General features: G+C 43.6%; 1 protein-coding gene and 1 long non-coding RNA gene across 2 annotated transcripts; one reads left to right on the plus strand and one right to left on the minus strand.

The window, feature by feature from the left end:
* Positions 1-235: 235 nt before the first annotated feature.
* On the minus strand, positions 236-869 carry LOC123160609 (uncharacterized). The gene is made up of 2 exons (XR_006480258.1): positions 600-869; positions 236-472 (listed from the first exon to the last, which is right to left on the minus strand). It is a non-coding gene; the product is annotated as an uncharacterized lncRNA (long non-coding RNA).
* Positions 870-2541: 1672 nt separating this feature from the next.
* Positions 2542-6489, plus strand: LOC123162239 (receptor kinase-like protein Xa21). The gene is made up of 2 exons (XM_044580017.1): positions 2542-5578; positions 5821-6489. The coding sequence occupies exons 1-2, from the start codon at positions 2542-2544 to the stop codon at positions 6213-6215; spliced, it is 3432 nt and encodes a 1143-aa protein (XP_044435952.1). The 3' UTR covers positions 6216-6489.
* Positions 6490-8642: the final 2153 nt, after the last annotated feature.

The following is an 8642-nucleotide window of genomic DNA, read 5'->3' on the forward strand; positions in this document are numbered from 1 at the left end:
TCAAGAGGGATTGATTACGATGATGGCGAGACAACAAGGTTGTATCAGAGACCGCGGCCAACAATTGTGATGAGCAACATACAAATTTGTTGTTCCGTGGCAAAGCACGGACACCCAACTAGTCATTGCAAAGCACGGGCACTCCCTCCGTGTAAAACGTTTTTGCAAGCTAGGCTAGTCTGCAAAACCGTCTTACGTTATGGAACGGAGTAGTAGTATTCACAATGCAATCTCATCAATGAATTGTGTCTTATATTCAGTTATCCTTGTTTTCCTTAACATTCCGTAAGTAAGGAAATGATCGTGACCTTCATATCTCTCTTACCATACAGAAACAAAATCAACTCTTGTAGAACGATACAGAACATCCTGAGATGCCATCGGCGTGGGCATATGCTTCGCAGTGAGACCTGCTGCTATCCACAGCCTGGACACTCTGGAGAGGGCAGACCTGTGCAGCCGTTTGGGTTCTCTGCGACGATGTTCAAAGTAGTAGTAGCACATATCAGGCCATCTGAAAAGAGAGTATACTACGACGTATTCTCAACACGACACACGCGTGGGAAGTTAAAAGAGAAACGAATGCACGGCATACTTACGACTACCGCAGCCCCCTCCTATACGGCCACGCACACCGACGATCAACAGCAGCAGCGCGAGGAGGGCGAGAAGCCGAGCAAGCAGGCGGCGACGGTCGGGTCGCATCTTCCCGGATTGGCGACGCGCTCTGACCGTGAGTTGCCATGCCGCAATGCTTTCAGCACCTATATATAGAGCTCCAAAATATATTATGCCTTTCTTTCTTGGGAGAGAAAGATCATAATGAGCTCTGCTGACTGGGGCAGATAAGGAAGAATTAAAATCTTCGTTGACCGTAACATGTAGATCATGAGAGTGACTTAGGCTAGTCATAGTGGGAAGTAACTTAGAGCATGCTTGGATACGTTTTAGTCCCATGACTAAGAGTAGTAACATGCATATGTTACTAGTCTCTGTTACTACCTTCATACTCCCTCCTTTCCGGTTTATAGGGCTCAATTCAAAAATCTCACCAACCAAGGTAGATGATGAGTGGTGGAATACTTTTTGTAGTTTGCAAAAGCACCTAATTAATGCTCTTGTTTTCCTAAAAAAAATATGTTTACCAATGTATTAATTGCAATGCATGCATGCATAAAGTACATGCATTGGTCAATTTTGTCTTAATATTTGCATGCAATGATTTAATGCACCTTGGAATCTGAACATGTAATGGGGAACAACCATATTGAGCCTTATAAAATAAAAAAACTGAAATTTTGAGATAAGCCCTATAAACCGGAAAGGAGAGAGTAGTGGGTAGTAACATAAGTTTAGTGTCATGCAAGCATTTATTTATTAGGTTGTAGACACATTTTGCATTGGGGTGTGTTATGTTACAGTAACATACTATGTTACCACAAACACCTCTCTCCTCATTAACTCTTTGCCACATAAGCACATTTATCTTGAGATGTGTTATGTTACTAGCTAAGTTACTCCCACTATGGCTAGCCTTAGGATGCAGCCACCCCGGACTTCGTCGCTTCTTATCGCATATGGCGCGGAAAAGTCTGCATGGATCTTCGCTAAGTTAAGAGCCCAAGATCTTGCTTCTGTCTGACTGTTGTCCAGTCCACATCATTCGTCACCAAATGTCTCTTTCACTCTTGTCATCTATTCGTTCCAAGTCTCAGAAGCATGCCAGTTGACATGCTGACATACGTGTGGAAGTGGATTCCCTGTCCTGGATGTACAATTTGGTTCAATAGTTGAACAAATTCATCTCCAACGCCGACCCCCAAACATCCCGCATCAGTCAGGACACCACCCCCACCCAGTACCTAACTCAATGGCTGGTCATTCTGTGCACAGAGTTTAGCTCCACATTGCTAGTGGAGATTGAGAAACACCAATGTGATGTTCTACTCCTACTGTAGCATGAGGAAGAGAGAGCGACAACGCGCGTGCTCACCGAGTTTGAACTAGTAGTATGCAGCTTGTTGGAAGATTACTTTTAAGCGAGTTTGGACTCCTATAGTAGCATTTAAGGAGTTCAAGCGACTGAGTTGAAATGGTCTTATTTGGATTCCTTAATTCATGCATCATGTAGTTTGGACTCCAACTACCAACCCCCACCAGCAAGTGGTGCCTTGCATACGTCTTTACAGAGTACAGTAGAACATAAATACGAAAAATTGTCCGTTTGACCATCATGTAATTTGACTATCTCAAAGTTGAGTTGGAAGGATAATCTAAACTGATGCTTGATTGGCTGAAGGCCTGGTTGATTATTCAACACAAGGCCGCCTTCATTAGGTGCTGCAGCTCTACAGAATTATTCTCAGACCGACTCGCAAGCCCTTCAGTGCCTTAAACTCCATCCCCGGGTGTCGCGGGAGGACGACCACCGCGCATTGCAGCTCTCAAGTGAGTTCTCCATTGCCTTCTTGTTCCACGAGCTTGACCAGTCGTCAGTCCGTTCCTCCACTAAACTGTCGAAGTGTGTTCGATAGAAATTACATGTCTCCTCAGGCTCTGGGCACTCTCAGTTCCTCACTTCCCCTGGTCCTTGTCCTCTGCTCCCTTGTTTATGCATCTTCATTAGATGCTATAGCACCCCAAAATGATTCTAACACCGACCTCCATGCTCTCCGCTGCCTTAAACTCCATCTCACGACCTCTGCTGGACTCCTGGCCTCATGGAAAAATGACTCGTTGCAGTTCTGCAGTTGGTCCGGTGTTACTTGCAGCAAGAGACACGCATCTCGTGTCATTGCACTGGACCTCGAGTCACTTGACCTCGATGGACAGATACCACCATGTATTGGCAATCTCACTTTCCTCACAAAAATCCACATCCCCAACAATCAACTTACTGGCCAAATCCCACCTGAACTTGGGCAACTAAATAGACTGCGGTACCTTAACCTCAGCACAAACAATTTTACTGGCACGATCCCAAGCACTCTGTCTTCATGCTTTCACCTTCAAATTATTGATCTTGGGAGCAACTCCCTTGATGGTGTGATTCCCCCAAGCCTGAGCCAATGCTCCGATATGGAGCAGCTCAGTTTGGGTCACAACAAGCTAAGTGGAGGTATCCCAGAAGGGTTGGGGATGCTCCGAAACCTTGCAGTTTTACGTCTTGCTACAAATAGTCTGACGGGCAGCATTCCACGTTCACTTGGAAGCAGCTCTTCTCTTCACTCTGTTGTTCTCACGAACAATAGCCTCACAGGACCTATCCCGACTCTCCTAGCTAATAGTTCATCACTTCAACTTTTGGCCTTATCAAACAATCACCTGAGTGGAGAGATTCCTCCTGCACTGTTTAACAGTACATCACTTCAAAAGTTATTACTGGGAACAAACAGCTTTGCTGGGTCCATACCAGCCTTGTTGAACATTGACTCACCCTTGCAGTATCTTATCTTGCAATCAAATAATCTTTCTGGCACCATACCTTCCTCTATAGGGAACTTTTCCTCCCTTCGCTGGCTCTTGCTTGGAGATAATAATTTCCAGGGTAACATCCCCATGAGTATAGATGAAATTCGAAACCTGGAAATACTAGACATCACTTATAACTTTTTGACAGGGAGTGTCCCAGCCTCTCTTTACAACATGTCAGCACTCACATACCTTGGCATGGCTACAAATAATCTTGTAGGGGAGCTTCCATACAACATCGGATACACTCTTCCAAGCATCCAAACTTTGATTATGCAAGGAAACCAGTTCCAAGGCCAAATCCCCACTTCACTAGCAAACACAACCAATCTCCAGGTGATCAACCTCCGCAATAATGCATTCTGTGGCAGCATTCCATCTTTTGGGACTTTACCCAGCCTAGTTGATCTGAATCTAGGCAAGAATCAACTTGAAGCAGGAGACTGGTCTTTCCTATCCTCGTTGACAAATTGCACACAACTGGTGAACTTACGCTTGGATGCAAACACCCTTCAAGGAGTCTTGCCGAGTGCCGTTGCAGGCCTTTCAAAGAGCATAGAGGTACTGTTACTAAGATCAAATAAAATTTCTGGCACCATACCACATGAGATAGAGCACCTCACAGGCCTCAAGCTTCTTTACATGGAACGGAATTTTCTTACCGGGAATCTTCCTGAATCACTTGGAAATCTTCCCAACTTGTTTGTCTTAAGCTTGTCCCAAAACAATTTTTCCGGACAGATCCCACTCTCAGTTGGTAATTTGAGTCAATTGAGTGAGCTTTATTTACAAGAAAACAACTTGAGTGGCCCAATTCCAGGAGCTTTAGGAGACTGCAAAAGTTTGCACGTATTGAACCTTTCTTGTAACAGCTTCGACGGTAGCATACCAAAGGAGCTCTTTACTCTTTCCACCCTTTCCGAAGGTTTGGACTTGTCTCACAACCAACTCTCTGGAGAAATACCAATGGAGATTGGCAGCTTGATCAATCTCGGTCCACTGAATATTTCCAATAACCAACTGTCTGGTCAAATACCCTCTACTCTGGGTCAGTGCGTCCAATTGGAGTCGCTCCACATGGAGGGCAACCTTCTTCATGGAAGAATCCCTCAGACTTTCGTGAATTTGAGAGGCATCACTGTGATGGACCTATCTCAGAACAACTTAACAGGTGAAATCCCTGAATTCTTGAAGCTCTTCAAGTCTATGAAGCTTCTCAATTTGTCCTTCAACAACCTCGAAGGATCAGTACCTGCAGATGGAATATTTCAGAATGGAAGCAATGTGTTCATTCAAGGAAACAAGAAGCTATGTGCCAGCACCCCATTGCTACAGTTGCCACTTTGCAATGCAGAGACATCCAAACAAAGGCACACCTCCAACATCTTAAAGATAGTAGGATTTACTGCTCTTTTTTTGGTCCTGGTATCATGCTTCGGAGTAATTATTTGGAAAAAGAGAAAGAAAGTCACACAAGCAGCTCATCCATCCTTTGAAGAGTTACCGAAGTTTACATATGCTGATTTATTGAAAGCAACAAATGGTTTCTCTTTAGCCAACTTGGTTGGTTCAGGAAAATATGGGTCCGTGTACAAAGGTAGAATTGAGTCCGAAGTACATGAAGTTGCTATCAAAGTTTTCAAACTTGATCAACTTGGAGCAACAAAGAGCTTCCTCGATGAGTGTGAGGCCCTGAGAAACACTCGTCATCGTAATCTTGTACGGGTGATCACTGTATGCTCAACAAGTGATCCAACAGGAAATGAGTTCAAAGCTCTTGTTCTTGAATATAAGGTAAATGGCGACCTCGAAAGTTGGCTCTATCCAACATTCCACGAGCATCACCTGAGAAGGCCATTGAGTTTATATTCAAGAATAGCAATAGCAGTGGACATAGCGGCTGCTTTGGATTACCTTCATAACAACTGCATGCCTCCTATGGTCCATTGTGATCTGAAGCCCAGCAATGTCCTTCTAAATGATGTCATGGGCGCATGTGTTGGTGACTTTGGATTGGCTAAGTTCCTACACAATTATTCTTATTCGAGCATTGGTGGTTCTACAAGCTTAGTGGGACCAAGAGGATCAGTTGGATACATTGCACCAGGTAACAATTTCTCAACTGAGCATGGTACATTTTTCGAGAATAACTTGTAGGCTCTTCCGGATATGAAAGTTTTACTTTCTTTTCCACAGAAAACCTTTGATTCATGTGGTCAAATTATGTTGTACTCCCTTTGTAAATTAATATAAGAGCATTTACATAACTAAAGTAGTGATCTAAACGCTCTTAAATTAGTTTACGGAGGGAGTATTAATTAACGGTTTCAATAACTACACATATTGCAGAATATGGCTTTGGGAGCAAAATCTCCACTGAGGGTGATGTCTACAGTTTTGGAGTCATCATCTTAGAAATGCTCACAGGAAAGCGCCCAACTGATGAGATATTTAAAGATGGTCTGAGCCTTTACAAATTTGTCGAAAAATCATTTCCAGAAAAGATTGGCGAGATTCTAGATCCTGGAATCACTCCGTATTACGGGGACCAAGATGAAGAGGCAGGAGGTACTTTAGACCAAGAAAACCATCATCAAATGGCTGGAATAATGAGGTGCATCATCGAGCTCGTTAAGATTGGCCTCCTGTGCGCCGCCGAGGTACCTAAAGATCGTCCTGCAATGCAGGACGTTTACATTGAGGTCATCGCAATCAAAGAAGCATTCTCAGCACTGCAGGGTTGAGCAGAAGTAGAACTGTTCCATTGCTCACACGTTGCTGCTTCATGACGGCTTACGTCTAGTTTGCTCTACATAAGTCTTTTTTTCTTTTTCTTGATTGCAGTCGCGTTATGTTGTGAATTGTCTTCCACTTTACTGGTAAATCTATGTATACTGGGGTTCAATCTGTATAGTAAATAAAGTTCACGACAGGAATTTCCGTTTGGTCTTGCTAATTTCTATGCCTCCCTGCACCTAACAATGTAGAGTAATACTACAAGTACTTTAAGCCCGACTATATGAAGTAATCAACACCCTGGAGATGTTAAACTTGCATAGTGGTATGCCAAACCAAATTGTTAGACCTGAAAGTTGGAATGCGTGTGCATCGGTATCGCATTGTTTCTTACACAAATCAAAGACCAGCTTACCTCGGCCAAGGAGGGGCGGGGGATGCGGTGGAAGGATTCCGACTGCCACTGAGTGCCTCGGCGCGGCGGACGGACGCGCGCGTGGCCCTTGCCCCGTCTCGTTGGTGGAAGGTGGGGGGCGCCGGCGGGGGTTTGGTGGTTCTCCTACGACGAGCGAAATCCATGTTGTCCGGCGGCGGTCCGGAGGTTGGGGGCCCTTTTTGCCAGAAACGGTTGGGGGCTCTTGGACCTGGCAATCCGGACCGAAAACCCGGGCCAGCCCGCGAGCACGCCGGCATGGTCCGTCATGGGCCAGGCACAGCACGGGCTAAACGGATCGTGCCTGGGCCAGGAAGCTGGGCACGTGGCCGAAACGAAATGACCCATTTTCTTTGTGAAATCTATATATATATACCTAAAATACAGGTTCATAGGCCTAAAAACGATCCCAACAGGCTGAAAATATATGCAGCCCAGCGTGCTAAACGGGCCAATGTACTGGTCCGTTTACTAACTAGGTCGTGCGTGAGCCTGAATGCGCCACTTACTAACCATGCCCCCGTGGGCCGTGCGTGCCTAGCACGATTAGCACGAGTCGTGTTGTGCCGGGCCAGTCCGTTTGGCCAGCTCTGGGCGAGGCCAGCGTGCCATGCACGACACTACCCGTTTAGTAGCGAGGCACGTCACAGACACTATATCTCGCTTGTTTCTTTCTTGGTTTTTTTATTTTATTTAGTTTTCCTTTAAATTTTTACTTCAGGGTTTTCTTTTTTTTATTTTCCTTTATTCACATGATTTTCTCTGGTTTTCTCATTTTATTTTTTATTTTTCTTCCGTTTGCTTTTTTTCTTCCCTGGTTTTCCTTTTTCCTTTATTATACTTTCGTTTTTCTTTTTGTTTCTTTGTACTGCTTTCATCAGTATTCTTTTTTAACCCATGTATACTTTTTGTCAGTATAAAGTGTACACATGAAATATATTTTTATGCACATTGTACATTTTTTAAATACATGATATATATCTATTCTCAAAAACATGATTTGAAAACTTTTTCCAACTAATGGTCAATAAAAATCAAAACATGTTGACATTATTTAAGGAAAAACATTTTTTAATGAGAAAAGTTTTTTACGTCGCATAAACATTAAACAAAATCATGAACATTTTTTGGAAACACATGAATATTTCCTTTAAAGTGTCATAAACACTTTTCTAAACTACATGAACATTTTTACGTTGTATAAAAAATTAATCTGTCAAAACCAATTTTGTTTTTGAAACGCAAGAATATTTATTTGTTTAAAATGTCATCTACGTTTCTTTTAATGGTACAAAACATTTTGTATACTATGTGAACATTTTTTGTATATTGTATACATATTTTTAAAAATTTCACATATTTTTTTGAAACACGAAAACATTTTTCATTGTTACGAGCATTTTTGTAAACTATCAACATTTATTGAATTGTGCTAACATTTTTTATGTTTTGTTAACATTTTTTAAATTCATTTTTTTAAAATAAGTGAATTTAATTTTTCAAAATATATGCAATTAATATAAAATAAAAGGAAGAAAAGAAGAAAAAATGATATTAGCAAACCCACGTCCTACTGGGCCGGCCCACCCCCGGCTCCTTGTAGGAGCTGCGCGGGCTGCCTTAGGCCTCGCTATAAGCGAGGCATAGGCACGCCCGAGGCACGTGGCGCCCGGGGAGGGGAGCGGGGCACATGGCCAATTTAGGTTGGGGTCCTTTGTTGCACGTCTAGGGTCCGGTTTAGCCTATTTAGGCAGAATTATTTAAACGCTCGCAACCCATAAAAGCCATGCGAATCTCGGGCCCGCCCATTTGGTTAATGAGTCATGCCTGTCCCTGGAGGCGATGACCGTGTGTCGGCACGACATGGCCCGCTTATAAACGAGCCTTTGTGTGCCATATCGTGCCATGCTCATTTATGGGCGGGTTGGGCCATGTCGTTCTCGGGCCAGGGCATTGGTCACCTCTGATGTGCAACGAGCGCCGTGGTGGTGGTGGTGGCTTT

Source organism: Triticum aestivum, chromosome 7B, assembly GCF_018294505.1.
Source record: "Triticum aestivum cultivar Chinese Spring chromosome 7B, IWGSC CS RefSeq v2.1, whole genome shotgun sequence".
NCBI lineage: Eukaryota > Viridiplantae > Streptophyta > Magnoliopsida > Poales > Poaceae > Triticum > Triticum aestivum.

Coding starts and splice junctions, on each gene's coding strand:
- LOC123162239 (XM_044580017.1), top strand. CDS start 2,542: ATGTCTCCTCAGGCTCTGGGCACTCTCAGTTCCTCACTTCCCCTGGTC. Junction 5,579..5,820: donor AGTTGGATACATTGCACCAG/GTAACAATTTCT, acceptor CACATATTGCAG/AATATGGCTTTGGGAGCAAA.